General features: G+C 36.7%; 1 protein-coding gene across 5 annotated transcripts in view; it reads left to right on the top strand.

Moving 5' to 3' along the window:
- Positions 1–19,626, top strand: part of LOC104150255 (casein kinase I) — a 78,874-nt gene extending 59,248 nt beyond the window's left edge. For 2 of the 5 annotated variants that reach the window (XM_068926894.1, XM_068926899.1), the window contains 7 exons: positions 2,300–2,448; positions 3,666–3,761; positions 4,448–4,543; positions 10,904–11,010; positions 11,368–11,391; positions 15,930–16,022; positions 17,300–19,619. In XM_068926894.1, the coding sequence (XP_068782995.1) occupies positions 2,300–2,448; positions 3,666–3,761; positions 4,448–4,543; positions 10,904–11,010; positions 11,368–11,391; positions 15,930–15,987 (530 nt within the window). In that variant the 3' untranslated portion in view covers positions 15,988–16,022; positions 17,300–19,619. Of the gene's footprint in view, positions 1–2,299; positions 2,449–3,665; positions 3,762–4,447; positions 4,544–10,903; positions 11,011–11,367; positions 11,392–15,929; positions 16,023–17,299 lie in introns of all 5 variants that reach the window. The other 3 variants (XM_068926896.1, XM_068926897.1, XM_068926898.1) reach the window with 3 other exon arrangements.
- The last annotated feature ends 7,406 nt before the right edge of the window (positions 19,627–27,032 follow it).

Genomic DNA, 27,032 nt, shown 5'->3' with positions numbered 1-27,032 from the left:
AGCTTCTTCAAACACTGACCTCCTCGGCCTGTTTAATGGTTGAAGAGTCTTGCTTGCCTGCTGAGTTGGACCTTTTTTGCTGAGAAAGCTTCAGTCACTGCTCCGTCTGCTTCTGCCCAAACCATAGTGCTTAATGCTGTGTTTTTAGCAGAACTGATTTATTATTTAGTAGCTCTGGGTGACTTGGTACCATCCTCCTATGCTGCAATCCGGACAACACCAAGCTGTGTCCCGACTTTTTGTTATCAAGCTGGTCTGGACCCTTCACCTATCCCTTGGTTTCTACACTACTATCTCTGAAAGGGCATAACTTAGCGTAAGTCAGCCTTAGCACTGCCTCTGAAGTTTTCAGCCTCCTTTGTGAGGAAGAGATTCTTTCAGCGCCTTGTCTGTACTGCAAAACATTAGCTTCTCCTCTTACTGGAGTGTGATGTGCGGGGTAGAGTGAGAATGCTGTGATACTGTTGTGCTGCTCCTGGCATGCATGGCTTTTCATGGGATTATTGGGTGGGGGTGGCATCTTTTTTGAACCTTATTTTTCCTCTGACTCTATGGTTCTGTAGTTAGGGTGCCTTGGGACCACTCTGAACTACCTTTTAGGCTTGAGTGTGAGGAGTCATTGCTTTTCTTTGATTGGGTTGAGTGGGGATGTGGTTCACTCTTCTTCCATGGATGACAAAGGATCCTAAGCAAGTTACTTAGATTTTGAGTTCTGCCTGTCCGTCAAACTTGTGTCCCAGGACTGAGGTAAAATGCTTCACCTTGATCTATTTCAGAGTGTGAGGGGTTCTTACAGTGCTCTGTTCCAAACCACCACCTTGTGATTTCTTGTCTGTAATGGGAATGTGGGGATGGATGCTGTCTGAATGAACCAGAACTTCAGCATGGTTAGCCTGTTGTTCTGTTTGCTACTCCAGTACTTTAGTTCTTTCTTATGGTGCCTGTTAGAGTGGAAAGACCTGGAGGACTTCGTCTTTTGTGAAAGCTGGGTAACTTTTATCTCTTCTCACCATATGCTGCTTGCTTAAACTGCTGTGTTTCTGCAGCCCCCTCCTCAGTTCATTGATTCCTGAAGGCATTATTGCAAATGTGATCACCTGTCTTGAATAGTTTCTCAATGGGAGCTGAAGCCTGTGCTTCAGCTGCTCACCGGCCTTCCCTTTCAGCCCTTGGATTCTTGTCTTCTCTCCATAAGGCTGGCTGTTCCTTATTGCTGTTGTCTCAGAAGGGTGCTGGACATTCAGTCCCTTGTGGCTTATGTGGTTCCTGATAGGAGCTCTGTGATGGCTTGCTCTAGGCTCCTGCCAGGAGCTGGTGCTGGAGTTTCATCTTAATTTGGAGGCTCCTTCTGCTAGTGCTCAGTCTGTACTTTATCCTCTTAATGACTAGGACAGTTCTTTCCTTTTATCTCTACATGTCCAGGCCCTTTCACAAACCTCCCTGGTTGTCTCTGCTACTGAGAGATGTGAGAGTTCTAGAATTGCCATGTAATACTCACACAAATGAATCTCCATTTGTATGCTGACCTGCTGTTTAAACAGTAGTAGTAAACTTCTGACACTGGTCAGAAATCATTCTACAAGAGCTCAGACAATGTCAGTCCTTCTCTGTGGTGTGTCTGTTCTGGATATCTGCCGTTTCTCTGCAACACCTTCACTGAATTGAATATAATGCCTGAAGCATCCAGTGGTGCTGCAGTCTTCTGTCATAAACAATGATTGCTCAATGGAGAAGACCACACCAGGTATTTTTTGTCAGAACAGCTGGAATTGCCCACTTCAAAATGTACATGTAGATCCTTCCTTAAAGAAAGGGGAAGTTACTTTCCAGCAACAGGTGTTCTTTGAGACATAGTCCACCCTGTATGTTTATATGCCCCCTGCCTTGCCTTTCCTAAGGCTTGTTTTTTGTACAGTTTCTTAGAGGGGGTTGAAAAACAAGCAAACAAACAAAACAAAAAAAGGCATTTCCCTCTGTACCTTTCCTGTTGCACAGAGCATGAGGTTGGAGAAGTTGGATGGAAGATGGATAATTTCTGCAGGTAATACAAAAGCGAAATTAAGGGAATTGACGTGGTAGGATGCAGGTGTATTTTCTTAGGATATATTTAGAATGCGGCAATGCATCTTGAATACTGTTACTGCTAGTAACTTTCCTTTCTGATAACTTACAGAATCATGGCAAACAACTGTTCGGCTCTTATGGTGAGAGGCAGAAGAAAGGGTTATTTTAATAAATACTGTTTTTAGTGAGCCATTGAAACGCACGTGGCAATTATGCATGTTTCTTATTTACATAGAGGAAATGGCTACATATCTACGTTACGTAAGAAGGCTAGATTTTTTTGAAAAGCCGGACTACGACTACTTACGAAAGCTCTTCACAGACTTATTGGATCGGAAGGGCTATATGTTTGATTATGAATATGACTGGATTGGCAAACAGTTGGTGAGTACAATTAAGCTGCTAAGATGTTGGGTTTTCTGGTCGATTTTGAGACGTTGTTAGTCTTGAATTATGGGATACAAGTGCTTCTCATGCCAGCTGTTAGTTATAAACAATTTCCATTACAGATATGTTTTCAGATGTTACCTACCTCTTGGCCTGATTTTTTTTTTGTACTGAATCTCTTCCTGAACACTTACTCTTTTAATACCAAACAAAATCCCCTTTTGGTCTTGAAAAAAAAGTTGTAAGAATTCAAATTTCTTTTTCAGCTGAACAAAGTTTAAAACTTTGCAAATGACTGTTGTCATTGCATGTATTTGCTTGATTTGGAAACTTTCACAGAGTTTTTAAAACATTAAAAAAAATCACTTTGCACCTGCGATTTACACCAGATGTTAATTGTGGAGAAAATGTGTGTACGTTTTATAAGCACTGTTTCAATGAAATATGTTGTAGAAAATGAATTTTCACTGCAGTGCATCTAAAGTTACAGCAAATATACTGTGGTTTTGCTTCAAAGAAATGGTAAAATATGAATTTTTCAGGAACTGGAAGTTATTTTCTCCTTTTTTAATAAGTAGAGGAGAGGTTATGTGTGCATAAATTCAACAATTTGAGGTTATATTCTCCCAGAGACTGGCACAAGGAACAGCAGGGAGGAACTGTGACATTTTATTGCTAATACCCTTTTTAATGTTTAGTATTAAAATTTGCTTTAAACTTCTCTTTAGACTTTCAGTAGAATGTCCCATAAAGAGATGCTAATTGCAGAGATCTCATAGAAAACTGACACCTGATAATACTCATGACTGATAATTTATGCAATTGTGTAGTTGTTCTGAGTCCAGTCTTCTGAATAAAGCACAGATGATTTTTTCATTACAGAGTTAGCTGATAAAGTTTAAAAATGCTATACAAGTTGCCTTTTGCTTATATTTATAGTAGTTTAGATAACTTTTTAAGTAAATAACTTTGTAATGTAACAGAAAGTTGTCATAATTATGTTAAATTTTAAGGAATACAGAAAACAAGATTTGCTTTGTTTTTTTGTTATTAGTGAATATCTGCTGCAGTTTTACTTGATAATTTGAGATTATAGCTGCATAACAATTGATGACAGATTTAGACATTAATTTGGATTACAATGCAGTAATTTTTGGTAAGACTTAGAAAATTTATTTTTTTTACCAGTTGCTACATAATGTTTATATTTGTAGCCTACTCCAGTGGGTTCAATCCATTCAGATCCTGCACTGTCTTCAAGCAGAGAAGCACATCAGCACAGGGATAAGATGCAGCAATCCAAAAATCAGGTAAACCACTCATGTGAGATTAGCAGCATTACTTTGTCTTCTATCTAATGATTTGTGCTAAGTTGCTCTCGCTTCTATTAGAGCTCTCCAAAATAAAATTGACTCCAACCTTTTCTGTCTGTTTCTCTTTGGTTTGGGTATGTCCTTGTTAACACATTTCTACCTCTGTGGACCTTAAAGCATCCTAAGAGGGTGCTTATTTTGGTGCTGATATAACTTACCTTAGTAGCAGATTTTCTCTCTGATTTACTCTTTAAATACATTTGTTTTCTGTTTTGTATCTCTTCCTTGTATGCTACATCAGTCTGTTTCTGTTCTGCCACATGTGTATTTTTCTTACTTTTTAAAAACCAGCATAATAGCTATAGTAAAAACATGAATTTAGATCTTTGTCCATTTATCTAAGCCTAGTTATATAGTTATGGTGATGGTGGGCTTTTTGTTGTGAGGGATGTAGTTTTAGTTAAATTGCAGCTCTTCTATCAAAATAGACCTGTAATGTCTATTTTGTATGTATGTATACAGATATGTATGTATACAGATAATGTAGAGGTACATTCTGTATAGGAATTGAATGTGTAGAGCTTCTGTGCTTTTAAAAAGGAAACTTATGCATGAATGTTTTAATGTTATGGGTTTTTATTTTCCCTTTTGCCTATATGCCTAACATATCCGAACAATGATAGTCGACAGATCATAGGGCAGCTTGGGACTCCCAGCAAGCCAATCCACATCACTTGAGAGCTCACCTAGCAGCTGACAGACATGGTGGCTCGGTACAGGTATTTTCTGCTTCTTTGCATGACTAATTACTTTTGTGTTATGGAATATCAGTCTCCTGCAGTACCTGACACGATTCTTCTCTTCAGCTTACATTTGCTTTCTGGTTCTGTTCAGAATATGCCTGCTCTTCCCTGCTTCACAGTTACCAAACTAAAATAAAAACAGATGCAGAAAGCTGTGGATCTTCTTGTATGTTGAATTTCTGCTGCATGTTCTTCAGTGAGAACCTAAAACAATGGAACTGTCCATCTTTCTAAGGCAATATATTCTGACATCAGTGAAACCCACTGAAGTTTAGAAATCCCATACGGTATTAGTTGTACTAGTGAGTAGAATATTGTTGGTTTAATTCAGTATTTATTAAAGACATACTGCTTATGCAAACTTCAAGCCAAAATGTTAACTAGTGATTTTGCTTAAACTTTACTCATTTTTTTCAATTATCAGCTGACTAGAAGAATGTTGTCCAGGGCAGTACTTCATACTTATCAGTGAAAAATGAGTGGAATTTTTCCTTTATTATTCATTTTTTTCATTTATAAAGAGCTTTTTTCCTAACATGCTTACTTTTTTGGTATGTTGTTCTTTGAATATATTTCATTGGAGTGGGATATCTGGAATAATATGCAGGAAATCTAAATTTAATATAGAAAGATTCAAAACTTTAGCTGTATAATCTGTATAATAATTTGATATTTCAGTCCTAAATTAAAATAATTGAGGCTTGTAATATGTTGCATGGGGAAGAATTAAGTTTTTCCTTTGCTTGTATTTTGGATTCTGAGAATCTAAGTTACATATGTTTCTTTTACAGTTTGTTTTTTGGAAAGTTTGTGCCTAATCCTGAAGATAAGGGGTGAAAATTCCAGCATAAAGAAAAGCTGCAGTCATATCACCTTGATAATTCAGTAGAATAAACAAAGTATCTTCTTAGAATGCTTTGATATTTAGTTTAAACTTTACATCCACTGATTTTTGCTACTTTAGAAACTGCTATTTAGTCGTATAAGAAAAGCTACTGGATGATTCTTAGTGTTTACCAAGAAAAATTTAATTGTTCTAGGCCACTTCTTGAAAAGCTTTATTTTTAAAGCCATGTTAATAGCTTCACATTGACAAATATTTTGAAAACTGTACCAGTATTCTTGACTTGACAACACAATAGTTCTCTCGAGGACATCGATTGTAAAAGTAGTCAGTTTATCCTTTGAGAACAGTATAGTAATGCGGAATCTAAATTGAATTTGAGTTTATATCTTCCAAAATTATTACATTTTTTCCATATTTTTTGTCATTCAGATTAGAAAAATATTTAACTTGTTAAACTCCTGTTGGTAGAACTTTAAAATTGTGTAATATATGTAAAAGTACCACAGATAATTGAAAGTTGAGTTTACGGAATAGGCTTTAGTGTGTTTATATTTTCTGTGATGTTAGTGAGACATTTCTCATCTTTGAGATCAGTTTTATGCTGAATTATTGTCTTCTCTGTAATCTGTGAAAATCTGGGAAAAAACTTTCTTTTAAAGCGACATCAGAACGCTAGGTCCTTGTCATTACAGATTTTTAATTCATTGCTGTCTGTGAGGTCCTTCTGCAGCAGATTTGAATCATTAACGTTTTAATGAACTTCATTGTTATGTATATTAAATGAGTGGATTATGTGCTGGTGTATAGGTGTATATAGCTGGTGGGTATGCTTATGTTCTTGGTAATGTTCAAGTAGGAAGCATTCAGTCAAGACATTAATGTTAGTGAAACAGGTCAATATCCCAAAGTTTTTGTGCGCTAAAAAGGTAGCGAGAACTATCTTGATTCTTCTGTCTTAACTGGAAACTTGTTAGTAAAATAGAGCATTCTAGATGTCACTAGTGATTTGCTTAGTTGTGCAGACTGGCTTTATTTTTGAAGAGTGGGGAATTTGGTTTCTGAGATTTGTAATGGAATGAAAGATAATTTGCTAAGCCTCTTTCAACTTTTTGTAATTCCTTATTGTGGTGGCAAACGAGTCAATTGGCAGATGTATTTTCTGAGAGCCTTTCCGCCTTAATTTTGAACACAGCAAATAAGAGTAGTTTTCATGTACTTGAATCCAAAACAAAGCATAGTGATAGCCTGAAGATTTACTGTTACTGTTTGATATATTGGTATTCAGGCTTAACTTTAGTCTTATTATTGACTCTTATCAAGCTCTAAAAGGAATATGTATCTAAGCTCATCTGTTTCACAATTAATATGCTTGCAGGTAGTGGGTCGAGTATCTTAAATTTCTTAGCTTTATGGCATACAGGAAAACAAGCACTGTCCAAAATGCATATGCTGCTTTATATATATGCTCTTGAAATTAAACTTCTAAAGAACTGATGTAATTTTTAAGAACTAAATTTAAACCAATATATGGTCTGTTAGAAAGATGCTTTAAGTTGTTTTAAGTCTCCAATTCAGGGTTTAATCTCCCACTTATAGATGAACAGCTTAGGTTCATCTTCAATATTGCAATGCTTCTAAAAAGAATCTGAGCTTAAAATTGGCTGTAAGAAGCCAAATTTTATGACTGTTCATGAAAACTTTGAATATATTTTTTGTTGACATAATTTTTAGATGTAAAGATAACATACATGCACACTTCTGCCTACAGTATATAAACTCCTTATAAGGTAAATTCTTTCCATCTTTTGTCAGATTATTAAGAAATCCAGTCCAACTCCCTAAGTAAGGAATCAAATTAAAAATTTCTTAGTAAATCTGTTGTTAATTTAATGTACCACTTCTCTGCCTTCCTTTCCCAAAGTTCTAGCCTTTTATGTGAAGACACTATGATGAAACTTTCTTGCTGTATTTCTGGTACATTCTGACTACAGAATTTGGCGTATCACAGTTACAATGCATAAGTTGCCTTCCAGGTGACTTTTGTTCTTATTTTTGTCAGATTCCCATATCTTTTTCCTCTAACATGTTATGCTGATTACCAGGACTGTTAACATCTTGTCTGAGAGAAAAGTCTAATGGCTGATCTGACTTAAGCTCATGTGCTCTGAGATCAGGAGAGTACAAATACTCCTTTTACCCTGCTTTAGCAGTCTTTTACCAAGTCCATGTTTTGGTCTGCAGAAGTTCCAAAGAGAGCAGAAGAGTTGCTGACAAAAGGCTGATGAGAGCCATCCACAAGTTTTGAATCAGAGTCAAAAAAAACAAAAAAACCTAAAACCTTTATTTGGCTCATCTACCTCTCCAAAATAGATTTTTTTTCTAGCAGTGATGAGAGGGCAGACCATAAAGTGTGTAAGTACATTTTTGTTCCTGTCAAAATATTCTGTTTCTCATTGCTTTTTCATCCATTGGAAGAAACCACAGCAAGGAGCTTGAGAAATAATTTTGATAGCTGAGATGTTAATGTAAGAAAGACTTTCGGATACCTACTTTCCTGTTTGTCAGTTCAAATGAAGAATGTGCTTATACTTGAATGTAATCCCCTTTTTGAATCTGCTGTCCAGTAAAAGCAGATGTGAGTGGTGGAATCAACACTCCTAGGAAAGGTGTGAAGGAGAAGGCCATGTGAAATCTCCAGAAATAACAGGGTTGGCCAATGTATTTGATGTTTGAAAGGATTAACAGTCATAAAATATTTTTATTTCCTTTTTGTAGGAAAAGGAGAAAAAAATCTGATTTGTTTTTGCAATACGAATGGAAATATCTATTCTTTACAGCAGTCAAGAATGCTAAGGTGTACAGGTTAGCTTCCCATCCAAAAAGATGGATTTTTGTTGTTTCATGAGGTACCCTACTCTTTTCCTTATTTGAGGAAACTGAAGGCAAAGGCTTCTGGTTCTAGTCACCTGTTGCTAATGCATAAGCACAAGTCTGAAGATCTCTTTGGGAGAAACTTATCTGAAGTTTAGATCATGGAGCAGAATTCCTGAGTGATTAGGACTGCAGGCAATGGCTACAATCTTAATTGGGTGGCATTGTTTTATATGAATTAATACAGGGCTACGGTTATGTTTTGGACTCTTTGAATCCAAAACTCATTTGGTGGACAAGATTAGAGAATCACAGAATGGTTGGAAGGGATCTCTGGAGATCTAGTCCAACCCCCCTGCTCAAGCAGGGTTGCCTAGAGCACATTACCCACGATTGCGTCCAGACGGCTTTTGAACGTCTCCAGGGAAGGAGACTCCACTACCTCTCTGGGCAGCCTGTTCCGGAGCTCAGTCACCCTCACAGTAAAGTTTTTCCTCATGTTCAGATGGAACTGCCTGTGGTTCATTTTACGCCCGTTGCCTCTTGTCCGGTCGCTGGGCACCACGGAGAAGAGTCTGGCCCCCGCCTCTCGACACCCTCCCTTTAGATACTTGTACGCATTGATCAGATCTCCCCTGCGCCTTCTCTTCTCCAGGTTGAACAGTCCCACCTCTCTCAGCCTTTCCTCACTGGAGAGATGCTCCAGTCCCTTCATCACAGTAGCCCTTTGCTCTATATGAGCAATACGTGTTATCTACCCTTATTTCATGAGTCATCCTATCTGACTTAGCACTTAGTCCTCAAATGTTATTCAGAAAACAGTTTATTCTACTCAGTTTACTCTAAAACGCCATATGCTTCTGTGGTGCTTATCACTCCTATAGCTGGGTATTTCACAAGTAGTAATGAATTTATCTGCCCAGTCCTGGTGAGATGGTCAGAATGATCCTATTTCCCCTCACCAGTAAATATGGCAAATGATGACAAGTATTAAGGTAATATTGTAAAAATCTATTAGTCCAGGGTATTCAATTTAAAAGGCCTGACTTGCTATTTTGTTTTGTTAAAGTACAATTTCCCTCTTACTTCTATCACTGCTTATTCAGTGCTTCTGCAGTCCCCAGTGATCTCAAATAAAGCATCTTGGGAATGAGGAATACTGTTAGTTAAAGCCACATATCCATCACAACAGAAATCAAGTCTAGTTTCCCAGGATTGCTTCCAGTATGTTGACCAAAAATGGAGAAATGAAGTTCTTGCGATCTCAGACATCTGTTCTCCTGTTTTGATATTGAGCTCACGGAGATTGCTAGGGAAAGTGCAGGTTGCTGCTGTTTGGGTTTTTTGACAGTGGTTCTGATGTTAGCGCAACATCAAAAAGAAGAAAACTTAGTCTGAGCCAGGTGTATGGGAAATAACAAATAGCTGAAGTTCAGTGTACTTCTAAAGCTCCTATTAGTTGGTTACAACAAACTATAGAGCAAGCCTTAGTAGGTGAGGCTATTAGCTCTGCTTATAAATAGAAGACACAGAGTAGTTACGTTAAGAGTGGGAAGTAACAGCATGATAACTTTCCTTCCCTTTGCTTTCTTCTATCTTAATCTCTGACCTTCAGGCAACAGCTCGTAAGAATCTTGAAATCCAAAATACTGTTGGTCCACTTTCCTTTAGCTTAAGCTGTAATCTTGATTGTTTTACAGATGCTTTCGGCAGGCTCTTCTATTATCTGACCAGAATTATGTTTTTGTGCAAAGATGCTTGGCCAAACACCAAACATTTGTTACAACTCCACAGCTAGTAGACCTTTTATACTTTAATAGATGGGTTTAGCACTGTCAGCTGCCTTGATCTGGTGTCCACTCATCTATATCCAGTTAACATCTGCCTGGCAGATTCCTTGAGGTGATTAAGGGAGAGGCCTCTAGAATGGCTACATTAGTCCTACAGTAAAACTGGTAGGAATAGTGTGAGAGTAATAGTAGATTCCTTTTGGTTTAAAGTCAAAACAAACATTCCCCGAGAACCAGGTTTGTCCTGGTGGCTCCAGAATTATGAAGGAACCTGAAAGGAAATTAATGGGATTGAAAGTAAAAAGCTGTAGTTTTTGATAATAGTAATGCCCTTGTGGTCTTGGGAAGCAAGAACAAATGCCTAGATTATTAGGTCCTCGACCTTTATTCTTCTGGTGAGTGCTCTTTGAGGTAGAGCTGCGTCTGCCCACACGAAGAAGAAAACAAAGGAACTTGAATACACCAGAGAAGCAGAGATGTGATAGGACTACTTGAATTAGGATCAGGAAAGGAAAAGACCTGGTACAACTTTTTGCCTTTCTTTAAGGCTTGTAAATGACACCAGAGGAAACCAGCAAGCCTGACAAGCAGAATTGCTTTGCTTAGTCTGCTCTCTTTAAAGAGTCTTCCATATGTCTGTTGCGCTAGTAGAGATGATAAAAGTATGGCAGGAAGCCAGGGTGCATGAGTAAAAGTTAGAATATATAATAGAATAAAAAGAATTGTGGAATTAATTAAAATAAGTCTTGAAGATGTATTGTAACTTCAGAAATTTACAAATATGAGTCTGGCACTATAAGTGATGTCACTTATTTCTGGTGATTGCAGGTAGTAAGCTCTACAAATGGAGAACTGAACACAGATGACCCAACTGCAGGCCGTTCTAATGCACCCATCACAGCTCCTGCAGAAGTAGAAGTCATGGACGAGACAAAGTACGTCCTTCATTTGTATTCTTTTGAGCCTGTGTGCTTAGCCACTTATCTAGTTACTTGAAAAATCTTGTCTGAACACAATAACCACTGATGAGGGGCAAAATAGTACAGTGCTATACTTAACTTTGGCTTTAAATATTTAAACAGTGTACTTTCTATAACTTGTGCTGTTTTAAGCTACAACTTTCCATGACATATCTCTTAGAGTAGCGCTTGCGTGTTTGATCTTTAACTAATTTTAAAGAATTTAGTTTAAGATAACTTTTGGTAGTCAGAACACTATGTATAACAGATGTAGAATTCTTTCTCTGTGTTGTATTCTGATTCTCTTTTCTCCCTTATTTTCTTTATGTATAGCTGCCAGAAAGTGTTGAACATGTGGTGAGTTCTAAAGCAGAGGCAGGCAGAAATAGCCCCATTGGTTTTATTCTCATTGCGCTAAAACTTATTTCAGAGACCTTTAATATTGCAATTCAAATTAGAAACTAAAAAACAATGCTTAATATCATTAAACAGTTAGTTTTTTTTTTTTTTTTTTTACAAACAAAACTGTCATGTTGAGGAGCTATTTTGCCTGCTTCAAATCTTGCTTGCTTTTAAGTCGTAGTCTGTAGTGTATTCTAACTAATCCTTTTTAGTGGGTGGTACAATATTTTTACTTATTTGCTATACTATTTTAGAGGGGAGAACACTGCTTTTCAGATGGTATAGCATTCAGCCAGTGTTTTAACATACAGAAAATTACTCGCATATATGAACAAGCAATAAATGCCAGCTAATGTTTGAACTTTACTCGTTACTTTAAATGTGCTTATGTATGAGTCTTTGACAACCTGCTAACTACTTACTAAAGAACTTTGGGGTGCCTAAAATTACAGTGAAATGAAAGGGGAAAATATTAAGATTTTTAAGAAGGTGGAGTGAGCCCTAGTGTTTATATATATTCAAGGAGTAAAGTCAAGCTTTCAGAAAAGTGCGGAAGATCTTGATAGCTGAAGACAATAACTTTTAACATTTCTTTTAATTTTTCTGGGAGTTGAATTTTGTAAGGGCATGTATCTTAGATGATTGTAAAATAGAGGCACTGCAATGTGAAAGCATGTGTCAGTAGCAAAAAACAGCAGGAAAAAACCAGTAAGCATTCCTTTATAGCCATGAATTTTGTAGGACTCAGTCTTCCTAACTTTTAAACAACGGAGAGTTTCTTAGGACAATCACTTCAGGAAATACTATAGGTTCTGGTTTTGATGTGCATGTTCTATGTGCGTGCGTAATTAATTGTGAATGGCAGTGTCTGTTGTACCACATCTGTGCCCTACCTTTCTGTATTAGATGATGTGTGGGAAGGCCAGTTACTTTCCCTGCCATGTTTACAAAGAGTGCTATAGTGTTTTCATTTATACTTCTGGCAAGAATCTTGTTTATTTAAAACAAACAAAACCCCCAAATCCCTACCAACATCTTCCCCCCTCCCCCAAAAGGGGGGGAAAAAAACGAAAAACCCACCTCTAAGAGCAAGGATATTGGTAGGTTCCAGGTGGCAGAGAAGTTACCTGTTCCCTCCTTTGGGTAAGTGCAGTGATAACTTTTCTGAAGCCTACAGGACCCAGTTTGTGCATGTAGAGGAAAAAAGGTCTGTCTTTTATAAACTTGGGGTAGTGCTAAAGTGTTCAAACCTATGTTCGGATTTCTACTGAAAGCAAAGAAATTCTGAGAAACTGAGATGCTACTGACTCCTTTAAGGAGTATAGCAGTTACTAGTTTTGTTCATTTCCTCCAGTTTGAGTAATGGATAGACAAATATGCAATCCTTGACCTTTTTGGCCTAGTCTTACTGGCTGTATTGCATGTGAAATGGATTTAATTTCAAAATCTGCTATTTATTTTTTTCAGTATGGAATGCATATTTTCAAAAGTGTCTATTTAGACTGATTATCTTCACTTGCCGTTTTTTGAATTCTTTTTGTATTTTGCCAGTAATTAAGGCACCCCTCCCTACACACACCAAACCTTGCCACCAAACACCGATATATAGGTATACATACTTTTCTCATAACAATGCTTTAGAAGGCTTAAGTAATTTTATACTTGACATGATAGTTTTAAGCTTAATATCAAAAGGTATTGAGATGTTTAATAGTTGCTGAGCAATGTAAGGAAATGCAAGTATCGTTATTCATTCATGTCTATATCATAGGCATTTTGGTTTTTAAGGAGACTTCTTGTTTTGTCAAGAAACTATTACTTTGTATCTTTTTCATAAACTTTTCTCCATCTGAAAATACAAACAGTTAACCTCTCTTGCTGATACCTTGTTTTTAGTATTTCCTCATATTTTGAGGGCACAAACTTGAATATTTTTTGAAACACTTTATTCTGGATTTTTCCCCTAGTTTTAGAACCTTAGAATGACCATATCCCAGTTTAAAAGACTGAAGAAAGGGTGCTCTGTCACCTGTGGTTTAATTATGAACATTAAGTATTGTTTGGTTAGATCTGCTGTTACTGTTTCAGTGTGACCTTGTAGATCAGGCAAGTTTTTCAGCAAGCCTTTTATTGTTTGGGACAATCTGGCTAGCACGTTTCCATTGTTTAATGTGTATGTTTACATATGTATTCACATATTCTAGACTACACCTTATAATACTCCTCAGATATTGCTGTGTCACAAGCCTGACTTTAGCAGTGGGTCTGTCTTAAATAAAGATAGTTTCTTCTTGTAGAAAAGTATCTTTTAGCCATTTCTCTGTTGTAGAGTGGGAAGAAAAATAACTTGATTGCTGTTCTACCCTGGCAGTTGCCGGGCTTAGCTTTTCTTTTATCAAGTAGAGAACTAAATTTTGCCTTTACTTCTGACTGCTGATCCAGTCTTCTAGAGGTGGCTTTCCAGTTATCACTGAGCAATTAGCCTTTCTTTCCTTGACTTGTTGCTAGCCTTCTTCATGGGAACAGTTTTTCTCAGAAATGTGTAGTTTGGGTAACCAAAAGGCTCTGCCATGGGCAGACAGAGAAGGGCAAACAAGGAGAGAGAATGGAACGATCTTCTAGCCTTTCTGCAGCTGACATTTAGTCACTTGAAGTACATGCTAATAATCCTGCAATAAACTGCTGTCACATAATAGATGACACATTAAAATTCAGCTATATAAACACAAATGAAAATTGAAGTTGCTTTATGTTATATCGGAGGACTGTTCAAGTGATAGAGGGAGAGATGTTTAACAGAAAAGTATGATAAAGATTTTGAAGCTGGATAACAAATACTAGTAAACAATACTGATGAGGTTGCTAGCGTCGGTCATATCTCAAAGGTCGCTTTAACTTCCACAGAAAGTGAGAATGTTGTTTCTAGCAGACAGTATAATTCCTGTTTATGGGACTAGGTGAAAGATATTACACCCCACAAGCAAAGAGGTTAGGGGTCATTTTTCCACAGTTTTAGTGGATATGGAATATTGTGGTAATTTTGTATTGTACTCCATAACAATGTCTCATCCTCTAACCTTAAATTTGTCTTCAAGCAATATAATGTGTAGCGTAAGTGATGATGAGGCCCTCTAGTGTCAGTATTCTTAAAAACATGCCATCGTTTCTGCTGTAAGTGTAACAATTCTCTCTAACTTCAGGGTTACATTTTTTTTGTAAAACTTCTTACCAGGCAACTTACTTTCACATCCCTATCCCATCTAAATGTGCTTATATTTGACTTAGGAAGGTTTGCCAGGTCTAGCACTTCTAGGATGTTAAACATGCATTTCAGAAATGATTTCCAAGCCAATCTCCTGGTTTACAGCACTGTGTGGAATTTATATTCCTGTAACACAGCATTCTAAATATGTTAATAAATCCTTTATTTTCCCACATCAGAACTCTTGAGCATTATATAGGGAAATTTCCTGAACTAGAGCAGTTGAATAATTTATCAGATAAAATCAATAGCTGTTGTTAGAATTCCCTTCATAACAGTATTATGCAAAATCCAGAAGATGAGGAGATTGAAAAGGCAGCCCTTAATATTGGATAAGGATAGAATTCTTGAATTCTCTGTTGTGTGATGCCATGCTTCTCTGGCTGACAGAAGGAGCAAACTAAATAGGCCATGGAGGAGGAATAAAGGACAGCACAGGGATTGCAGCAAAGGAGGGGTTGAAATTTATTGAGAAGGAGAGCAAACAAACCCAAAGCATCCATAAATTGCACAAAAGCAGTACTAAACCTTGGAGTTGTGGACTGATGTTCTTTGTATGCATTTCATTTAAACAAAATATACTACAACAGTAAAGACTTAAAGAATCTAGATTGTCTTTTCTAGAATTAAATTAACCATCTACCCCACTTTTCCTACAGTTACTTATGTAACATGTTCTCTGTATAGCAAAGTTGTGAGTCAAGACAAAACACTTCTGTAAGCCCTCTTTTGGGAGCCTCTTAACCAGAAACAGATGCAAAAAGTGCTTTACCATCAGAATCCAGGGTAGTGTTTCCTTGATCACAGGATACTTCAGGTTGGAAGGGGACCATTTTGAAATACTTCATTTTGATATGATGTTTATTATATATATCAAAATAAAATACTTGTAAAAAGGTTGTCATGAATGAAGGATTAAGCTGGATTGGACCTCATGTATCTGCTTCTAAACTCAAAGCTTAAGTAATAATGAATGCTAGTGGTTGTAGACAGACGCTAAGAAAAAGCGCTTGTAGCTATGGGGGAATTTTGGTTGCAGATGGTGGCTACCAGCTTTCCAAAGCAGTTATGTCTCTTTTTGTAAGTCCTTTAAGGTAAATCTAGTATTATTTCTGGTAGCTATAAAAATAGTTACCCTCATAGTTTCCCCTGTTAAATTTCAATTTGCGGCTTCCTCTCTATCAATAACCAATGTTGTTGTTTGTGTGTTTTTTTTTTTTTTTACTGAAAGTTATGTAACTCTCAGAGCAGCTCTGGTCTGCCTCTGCCCACTGCTACTTTTTCAGTGACTGAGCGACAGGGTGCCCTTGGATATTTTGAGAAGGTAACTTCTGTCTCCCTTTGTTTTGGATGTTGTTCTCATCCCGTTTAGAACCTTATTTTTAGACCCGTATTCCCCTGGTTTTCAAATTCTTTCCTTTTTCCTGTGTTCCAAACAAAGCTAGCTGCAGATAATGCTTAATGAGTTTGAGGACTCACTGCCATATTGATGCAGTGAATTTCTAGTTTGTCATTTCTATTGTACTCCATAGTTTGAGGAAAAAATCTCAAATATCAGTCTTCATAGCATATGTGGCAATGCAATAAGCAGTTCAGTAAAGCAAACTACAGAACTCCCTGGGGCAAGCTATCCTGAGATGGAAAGCTTGCATGTTCATTTTTGATTGCAATTAAAGTATGAGAATATTTTCCTAAAAGGGAGCTTTAATTTTAGAGCTGATGGTCAGGAGCTGAGAGGTGCTTGAAATAACATCAGGTTAACATTTCATGGAAATGAAAAAATTTTCTTTGTTTCCCTCTCTTTAATTTACTTTCAAAAATACTTCCTGGACTTCTGTAGTCATCCTCTGTGTTCTAACTCCTTCTGTGCCACCCCTCTCCCCCCCCCCCCCCCACAGTTTTTTTACTTTTGAATTTTTCTTACTATCTGATTTTCTCCATTAAGTAAAATTCACAGTATTTGTCAATTTCAGTTTTCTTCATATAGTGTATAATAAAACAGACCAAAGGATGTCAGTATGCCTTACGTGTCAGTATGCTTTTTATACACTTAAAGCTGTGATTCTCACCTTACTAATATCACAGCACTGAATTAGAACATTAATTTTTATTGTTGATAAATGTTGTTCTCTAAAATGTTTCTATGAGGAAAAGGGTTTCTGCAAGTTCTGAGTGTCAAAAGGAGGTTCAGATTGTTCCACTATTAGCAGTAAGGTCTTGAGTACAAAGCTAAGATCTGTTCAAGCTTGTTTGGCATATTAGGTTATGTGAAAGAGTAAATAAGAATGAAAACTTGCCTTATTCTTAATAATGTATTTTTAAGTCAGCCTGTAATGCTCATACTTTTCATACCATCAAATAATACCCTAAACTTTACCTATTTATTTTTTCCATTGATACAATTTGCTTATCAAAAAAGTGAAATGTGCCAACTTTACTTCAATGGTAGTTTCACTAGAAACTCAATCACCTGCAGTAGAGCTTACTATATTCCTTGTGGTGGTTGCTGTATCTTATCTACATACTTCAAGTGAAAGTGTTTCACGTAGTTTATTTTTTTGGCTTCTTTTTTTATCATATGTAATCTGTGTCACACTGCAGGTGCTGCTGTTTTTTCAAGCGAAGGAAAAGAAAAACCATTCAACGCCAGAAATGACTTTAGAAGCAAGCAGAACATGGGAAATTGATTACTTGTTCAACTGCTGTCTTGTGATCTAAAAAAATCTCTGTAATGACCACACATGTTTTCCAAGGACTCCCTTAGAAATGAAGTGTCTTGCCTCTGTGCTTTGGTTCTCCTATGTCCATATTTTTTAATTTGTTTATTTCAGAAGCTTTAAAGTCTCATCAAATACGAGTGCTTCTTTGACCATCAATAAATGGACCAACAAAATGGACACTATCTTCACTAAAGCTAAACTTCAGAAACATTTCTCCTGCTCTACAAAGTATTAGTGGTGTCTTGGCTGAAGAAAGAAGTCATAAATTTGGTATTTCACTTCTGTAACAGTGTATCGAAAGGAGTCTTTAAAAAAAAGTGGAAAAAATATAGATGCTCAAGCATTTAGAAAAATAAGTCTTACCTTAAGATTTTTTTTTTGCATTGACCCCCCCCCCCCCATATTACTGATGGTACTGCAGTCAATCTGTATTAGCATCAAGTCCTCTATGATATCATGGTACAGTCACTGTCCAGAGAGATCAGGTTGGAAGCTGCAGTGCAGCTGAAGACAGTTGTCTAAATGCTGGTGGTATTAATGAACAAAAAGCATTTCTAGTAGTCTGAGTTTGAAAATCTGCTTTTGTCATTCCTATAACAGAGTTGCAGTATAGTAGAAATGGCGAGAGTGTTTGTACAAAAAATGCAGATATTTGAATAACGTAAGTTGTGCTTCCAGAAATGTTAGTAAGATTGAAATATTTTCAAAAGAAAGGATCTACAGAGGAATGATAAAATACACTAAGAAGAAATAAATGTGAATTTGATTAAAGTAGAATTGATATTAAAGCCTAAATATTCACTACAGTAACTGCTGATTGACAACTCTTTAAATTGAAAATGTTGATGTGCCATGTAATGATGTTAGAGATCTGTTTGTAAATTATTTTACTCTTTGATTTTAGAAAACAGATGCAATGAAAGTGGGTTGGACTTCTACTGCCTTCTCTGTGTACTAGCCCATAGCACCCAAAATCTGCTGTGATTTTTTTTTCTTCTGCAGTTTTCTTATCTTTCAGTATAATATTACTGCTATTGTAAGATGATGTGGCAAAGATGGGTCAGGTACTTTCCCCAAAGTCCTAAGAAGTGCCTGCAATATGAGCAAACCAGCTGTTCTTGTAGAAAAGGCAGCCTATTTTATTTTTTCAAGTCTGCTTGTTTTAAAGCCATAATGACAGAGGTGTGCTATTTTCACGTTTAGCTTCCAGTTAATTGGAAGGATGGAGTAAAAGGTGGAAGTGACTAGACACATTTGTTGACCAAAACTCAAATTCTCTCAATTTTTTTTTACAAGTCTTCTAAAGCTAACTAGTAATATTTTTTTCTGTACACGCATGCCTCTTGGCATATTTATTTATTTTTAATCTGTTTTGTGGTAATACTTAATGTATATTAAAGATAAATGCACACCTTTGAATTCATTATTGCATTTACAGGGATTTTAATTGTATTTTGTAATTTATTTTTCCTTAACAGCCAAAAGTGTAGTGCATTGTTTGAGTTATGTGCTCGTATGAACACAGTGTGTACTTTGATCTTTGTCACATTGCTGTTAAGTTTTTGTTTTAAAAAAACTGAGCTTGGCCTACAAAAACATGTTGTATAACTTGATCAACAGTCTCTGCTCTACCTGTTTGTGGTATTGATTATCTCAAACTGATGGGAGTTGCTTTTCTTTTGAGCTGAAGAGATGGGAGGTTACTTGACCATTCTAATGTGAAAACGCATCCTTTTTTGCAGTATTTGACCAAATTTGTTGCTTCATAATATTTGTAAATACATATAGTGTCTGTATTTCTCATACATCTGACTGGTTTCCTTCTTGGAGATTTTGGGCCTGTACAGCGTTTATAAGATGAGAACTCCTTACACATAACAATGTCTGTATTAATCCAGTTATGGACCTAAAATATTTTAAAAGGTAAAATCTGTTTATTTGCTGCAATGACCAGTATTTAGACACTTGCTTTTTAGCAGTATTTAAATGCTCCACTTTAATGCTGAAGAAAGTTTTCTTCTAGCAAAACAAACTGGTCAGTAGTAAGTAATGCAGGTATGTTCAGGTAAAGCCAATATGATTTGCATTTATATGCTTTTTTCCTATCTAAACTAATGAAGTCAACATTGTCTGGATGTCTAAATAATGAAATACATCCCTGTTTAATTGTAACTGAAGAGAAAAATAAAGGTAGTTTTTTTAACTTGCCTTTTTTCCCCTTTCTACACTCTTGGATGAAATAGTAGAAGCTGTTATTTTGAGAATTGCTGAACAATTATAATCTTTTTGGACAGCAGGAATTTGAATGTATGTTACTCAAAGCAGTACCTCGACATTGCAGTTATGGGTATGTTTGCTGAGTTAGTAGGTGTTATTGTAATATGCTTTAGTACACCTAATGATAAAAAAAAATAGTGAAGATATTTCAATGCGTGTGTTATTAACTAGGAGATCTACTCAGTGTATCTGTGGGTCTGCCCTTAGTACAGTTCTGTGCTACCTAGAACGAAAGCCATTGCAGATGCATTGACATATGCAAGAAATGCATCTTAATTTTGCAGGGTAGATATCAAGAAAAGAAGGCCTCAGAGTTAATTCCTCTGTCAGCAAACGTACGTGCACTATAGAGATTACTGTTCTTATCTGTAGAGCATTTGCTATGCTACAGAAGCAGAGCATATATATTTGAGAATCAATGTTTATAGGAAATTGGTTACTAACCTTGTAGGTAAGATTCCTAGAATTTTTCTTCCTAAATTTTTCTTCATAGGCAGATGTTCTCATTTGCTTGTACCTTTAGAGATTTAAACAGATTTAATCATTTATTTTAATTCCAAGTAGTTTTCATCAAAACTTCTCTGAAACTTGGAATTTAATGCATGAGTCTTTAATGTACCCTGCTGTGTACTTTTCGGTAGCTTTTTAAAGGATATTTCAAACAAACCTGAGGTTGCAGAGTCCAACAGACTCTGTGGTTGTGTCAGAATTAAGGCAGCTTCATCGATCGTCAAGTCATAGAATTAAATATTTTTTCCCCATATATCTTACTCTTTCGGTGTGCTGGATGAGTGACTGAACTAGTAACTGAACTAGTATAGTTTTCAATATTTTCAATTTTCATATTTTATTGTATAATAGACTTTTTCATATCTTTTTCAGCCTTATTATCCATTTGAACCTTATTCCAAATACAGCTTTACTGAGTATTTTGTGGGACTTCCTGCTTGATATTGCAGGGTATTTAAGATATGTATGTCTTCACACAACTTGCCTGTGAAATATTATCCCCGTTGTCTGCAAAGGCTATTGGACACAAAAGTGGTGTTATAAAAACAAAGCCTCACCAGTGTCATTAACTAGTTTGAGATGCATGTTATTTGGTTTTTATTTTTCAGACTAAACTTTTATTAAATACTCAAGAGCAATGAGTGTTTAGCTCCTCATTCTCAAAATGGACAACCAAAAAGATGGAATATCAAAAAAACTACTTGGGAAAGTTTTGGATAGTTTGTCTAGCATCATGTTTGTGATGGTCTGGGCTTTAATTTTTAGGGAGGTGTTTTTTACAGTGCAGATCTCTGCCTCAGTGCTCTGAGCTTTTCTCTTTTCTGCAACAAGGAAGGTGATTGATCTATATGGCCTTCTGTGATAGTCAAGTACTCAGTTTCATGAAAACTTAAAGCACTTGATGGACAGAGCAAACGATTAGGAATTAAGGATTCAATGAGTTGTGATCATTGTACCTGACATTTGTATGTTAATTTCTGAATGGCCTTTAGCTTCCCTCTGGAAAAAATGTGAGACTACAGAAAAGTTGACTGAGGATTTGTGAATCCCAGACCATGCCCTGTCTGCTTTGTATTCCAGGCTTGGAAAATGACCTTAAATTCATGACACTGAATTGAATGTCATACTGAGACATAATCTCTTAATACTCCTGGATAGAAGGCTGAGCCTTCTAGATCTCCGAACAGCATTCGAAAATGTTGAATGTGAGATATTGCTGTTATATTGAAAGAAGCAACAAAGATCCAGAGCGGTGAGCTATAGTGCACTGTGAGGCACCTGTTTGTAGCAGTCGGAAATTACGAGCTGTTTAAGAAGTTCTACTAGGATCAATTCCTAGTCCTATTTGAGATCATCTATAACTAGATAGATTGATCAACTAATAAACTGAGATTCTAGGTTTATACTGTTACACTGTTTTTTCAAATGACCAAAGTGCTGTTACTGAGTAGCCAAACCTTGGCCAAGAAGAGTCATAAATAAAAAGAACAGCCTATCTGAAGATGAGCTTGAGTGTACTGAAGGACCAGAGTTATTGCATGTCCCATCAGCTGTGGATGTACCACCTGCATTCCAGCTTGTAGAGTTGTGCTGAGAATCCCTGCTTTTAGGCATCAATGCCTGTTGAGAAAGAAGAGTTGGAGGGAAAGTTCCTCTAAAGTATTGGCTGGATGACAATAGATACACACAAGTCAATCAGAATTTGTCAGATAAACCTCACTGCGTGGACTGAAATCAGAGGTGGATTAAGCAATCTAAATTTGCTGAGGCAAAGCTGAACTTGCCTCATGAATGCAAGAAATCTCATGTGATGTTCAAAATCAATGTTCCTATAAAGATTTTTCTATGTTCAGGAAGCTTATTCTATAACTTTATCATGCTATACTCTTTTTTTTTTTTTTAAATAGTTGCAAGCATTTTTTTCTGGCAAAACAAGGTAAATGCCTTTAGTGTCTTCAAAAATAGCTGAGAGTTTCAGGAAAAACTGGGCCTATGTGTCAATGACCAGTGTAGGGTATTTCAGCAGTGTCTCTTAATGTTGCCTCAGATTAGTATCAGCTTTTGGCTATTGTATCAGTAAGCAACCTATCATGCGGCATCTAAATGTCAAATGACATCCTGTGTATAAATAGTAACCAATTTTTGTCCTGTACCTTTGATTCAGAAGAGATAATTCATTTGCCTCCTGCCTTTGGCTATTTCCACTATACAGAAGGCCACGTTTTTGGTATTATCCCTCTGCCTGCCCCATCCCTCAAGGCTAGGTTTTCTGGCTTCCTATCACTAGGAGTAAATAACACTTCATTTGAAACAAAAATTTGGTTTGCAGGGAAAACCTCTGCCTCTTGGAGGCAAATGTCATATTTTAGATTGTATGGTGTCTTTGAACTTCAGACTTCTCCAAAGGAACAGATTCCACTTAACAGATTTATGATGATCATCTGTAAGGGTGGATGCGTCCTTGTCACTTAATCTTTAACAGTTTTTCTTATGCTTCATCCTAGGTTAATTTAAAATCTATAACAAAAAAGATTATAGAGTGTTGGTATATGTGGGTATACTTAAACTGAAGTGTCTCCTGAAAGAAAATTTGAACTGCTTAAATTTGTCCTGTAAGCTGCATGTTTGTGTCCTTGGGTGAAACTTGAAGCCACAGTGAGCAACAGAACACCTGTTCATTGCATTCTGTGTGCATATTTTCCCTCGTGAGTAGATGTGTGTTCCAAGGCCCTGGATAGGGTAAAAACTTTCATGCAGAATTTGCATAATCATCATGATTCAGTAATGCCTCTTCTCATGATTATGTCCTCACGTGTACATCTTTCCCTGATGATTAAAGAGGAGACATGCAAGAAAACATTACTTGGATACAAAATTTTCTTCCCTTTCTCCTTTCTTGTTCTGCTTGGCTCCCCTTTTTATGGAGAGATCCCATGTGCAGCCCTTAGTGTTGTGCTTAAAGTGGCTCTTGGGCAGACTGAGTACTTCGAGGTAAATTTGGCCCCACGGAAGTGCTTTTGACAGCACAAAAACTGAGGAAGAAGGGGGAGTGGTGATGAACAGGGACAGGGTGGAGCTACTTCATTTGAGAGCAAAGCTGACTTACGCTGCTTTAAAATTCTTGTCCAGCAATAATCTTAAGTGGAATCATATTCCAAATTCAAGAAGGTAACCAAGGAAGCACATGTGTAACTGAAAATTAGTGAGGTGTTTCTATGTTTGGTGAGAAAGTCTCCATGGACCAGTGCAGAAGCCCATCTTCTATCATCCTGACACCCAAATTTTAATTCTTAAACTACAACTTGCTATGCCTATTTGCTTTGTCTCATTTTGGGCACAATGATTTGCATTCCTAGGTCCAATGGTTCAACCTCAAACGGGTCAAAAACATCCTCAGACTGTTCTTATATTAAGGTTCTTTATTGGGAAGTAAGAGCAATAAGTTTGACCTCTCTCAGCCTCAGATACTCCTAGAACCAGCTGCCTTAGATGAATATTTTACCACCAAGCTACTAAGGGAAAGCTGGTTGCCATTAGTAGTGGGAACATCAGGGGGACGGAGAGGAGCAATATTCTCCTGTTGATCAGAGAATATTCCATGTTCCAGGTCAGGTGTAAATGTAGGTTCTGTTTTGGTAGGTCTGACCTGCCCATCTACTTAATTCCTATCTCCCTAGAGTTCAGGACTGTGGCATGTGATCTTTCTTACTGATTAGAAAGCTTCTGGCTTGGGGAGTGGAAGAAATGGGAGAAAGAGGTGGTCTGTGACCACCACTTGTGAGATGTTTCATTCTGGAGCCTAAGCACTTAACTCTGTCTTCCAGTTGGGATATGCACTTTGTTTTCAGGCATTGCACCAATTAATTTCGAAGTGCTAAAGCAGGTGCTCTGACTCTCACTTCAGATGCTTATTGTTTTAGAAATACTCAAGCTGAGGAGGGAAAAAGGCATTAATGTTTACAAGAGAGTAATGACAAGCAGTTTGCTTTGCCTTCTGTTTCCTGGTGACTTGAGTCAGGTAGCTTGTCTATTGTTGCAAATTAGTGTTAAGTGAAAGATTGCTCTGTGCTTGTTGTATGTTATGCTTCAGCAGACTGTGCTATAGAGTGCCTGTATGCTCTGTAGAAATATTCTCCTATTCAGGAAGTTTTATTGCTTTTGCTACTTCTAAGCTCTTCTCATTCTCTTAGCATGGATGCATTTGTTGTAGTGTAGAAATGCTTTATACCACTATATCTCACTTTCATTTAGAACCGGTAGGGAGTTTCGGTATAACATGTCCTTATATCGCTACAGCTGCATCCTCTGCAGAGCTCAGTGCTACAACTGCGCTGGTTTAAAAACAAACACTGCTTCCCCCCCATAACTGGTACAGCTCACTTGATATTTTTATATCGGCAAAGTTTTAAATGCAAACAAACTCTAAGGCACAAAATACAGTGCTTTGAGCTTTTGGAATGTTGTTAAGCAGTGTTCCTTTTTGTGTCGAATAGAAAGCCATGTGAAAGTAGAAAATAATGGAACGGAGTGGGGGGATACTTACAGCTAGAGGTAAAGTACTGAGTCTCAATGATTCAGCACCTTGATACCAACTTTGATTCAAAGGATATTTGTATTAGATTACAAACACATTTTTAACTTGTATTTGAACAGTGTCAAATCAGAGCAGCTTACCTTCAGCAGTAGTTTGGATCTGTTGAGACCTATGAAGGAGCAGGAAACACATCTAATCAGTCATTGCCCTGCAGTATCAAAACAATTAATAATGGGTGATGTAATCACAGTATTCATTAGATGTCTCTGGTTACTTTGCTTCCTTCAGATAACTTATTTGTTAATGTATTCAACATAAAACAGTGCCTATGCTGTAGCCATAACAAGTATATTTTCCTATACTTGTATATAAATATGTAAGGCTATTTACAAAGATATGTGTTTAATGCTGTAAAAGCATGAAAATTTGTGCATAAGCCTTATTTCTGTTGGCATGTTCTAAGTGTTTGAAATAACTTTTTACAGTGTTGATTACTGATGAGCTAAATTGCAATTTTTTTTAAAGCTATTCCATTTTTTCTTTTTTTTTTTTCAGGAAGAAAAGAACATCCACAATTAATTTGGGTCATGTTTTAGAGCATGAAACTTTGGCCAACAAAACAGACTTGAAAATCAAGTAGTGAGTGCAGAAGCATGTTTCAAATACAAAAACTACAAAATAAAACTTTTAACTTAAATATTTGTGAGACGATGGATAGGAGCTTCAGTGGCTTGTAGCTTCAAAACTTGTCTGGAGATAGCTTTTGTGTTTGTCAGCTACAGACTGATTTAGATTTGCAGTTCAGAGGAAAATAACTTCAGTGGTCATCTGGCTGAATAACCACTCTTGGACATGCACCAAATCCCAGTTAGAGAATCCCAATCCACGTCTTTGGAAGTTCTCTACTTCTAAAATCTAAACATCGATAAGGTACTTTTACTCTGCGGACCTGTAGATATACTTGCTAGGCACAAAGATTTTCTCATGTACCTTAGGAGCTTCAACTTGTGTTTTCCCCAAAGTTAATGCCTCTGTTTCCTCTCTTTTGGATGTCCCTAGGAATCCATCTGCATTGAAAATGGCTGTGTTCTACTTTCTTATCAAGCTGAGATACTGTAATTTGCATAGGCGCGCTGCTCATGTCACATTTATTTTTTTTAAAGAGATTTTTAAAGAGAATTGTGATGACAGAGACTTATTTCCTATTTTGCCTATTCATTTAGGGATTCTGACTGAAACATTTGGAAGTAATTACTACTTATACCTTCAGGCTGAGTATCTGGTTCATACCCTTGGGAAAATAGTTGCATGAACCACTATTGTTCGCTTCTGGAACGATCCACCTAAATACCCAGAAAGCATTGCATCTAAAGAATGTGGTTCCACGATGACCATATATGGTTACTGATTGGTAAGTAACCTTTCTTATTTTCTGTGAAATCATAATAAGAAACTTTACTTTAAGCCTCCATGATAATACTTTTAGTTTTCTGCAACCTTTTCTTATGTTAAACAGGTGTAGCAGGCCACAGATGGGTTGGATTGGGTCATAGAGTTTGAACTACAAGAAATTGGTTTAGTTGGAAGCGGACTTCTGCAAGTCAACATAAGTCATGATAAGTTTCAGGGTGTTCGTTATTGCTAGCAGTGCCAGCATTCAGAAAGCAAGGTCAAGCAAAACTTATTTTGAAATTATTTTTGATATTTATTTTTACCATTAGCATCACTTTGTCCCAGAGATGGTAGTTTTCTGTGATGTATAAAATGAATTCTGTTGTTATTATGTGAAAGTCAAAGTAGTATAGCTACTAGTAACAGCCTGTGTATCTTAAAGATGTATAGTCCCCATGTTTGTTTTTCAATGACTATACAATAAATACTTGAGGCCGTTACTGAGATTTTTTTGCCCTAGCAAGCTGTGTAAGACATCGTCTACTTCTATCCTCTGCTAACGTGTGTGTAAATAGTTTGGAAGAGCCTCTATAGTTTCGGTCTCAGCTTGCAATGTGAAGAACTGTAAGATTCAAAATAGAAGGCAGACAATACAAATCAGAAGTTTTTAGAGAGCTGGTAATGCTTCAGCTCAAGTTGCTGCATGTTGCTTAGTTAACGAGGGAGTGAAAATTAAGTCTGATGACAGAAAAGTAGTATGGAGATAAGAGTTGAGCTGTGTTTACACTCATAATCTCATTATGTGCAAAAAAAGAACATACTTCGTGTGGAGCTAAGGGTTATTGAAAGTTTTAATCTTACAATGGGCTAATACAGAAAATTCTCATCAATAACACAGTTG

The sequence above is a fragment of the Struthio camelus genome, chromosome Z, assembly GCF_040807025.1.
Source record: "Struthio camelus isolate bStrCam1 chromosome Z, bStrCam1.hap1, whole genome shotgun sequence".
NCBI lineage: Eukaryota > Metazoa > Chordata > Aves > Struthioniformes > Struthionidae > Struthio > Struthio camelus.
The sequence above is the reverse complement of the archived record's forward strand: the minus strand, read 5'-3'. Positions and strand labels throughout refer to the sequence as shown.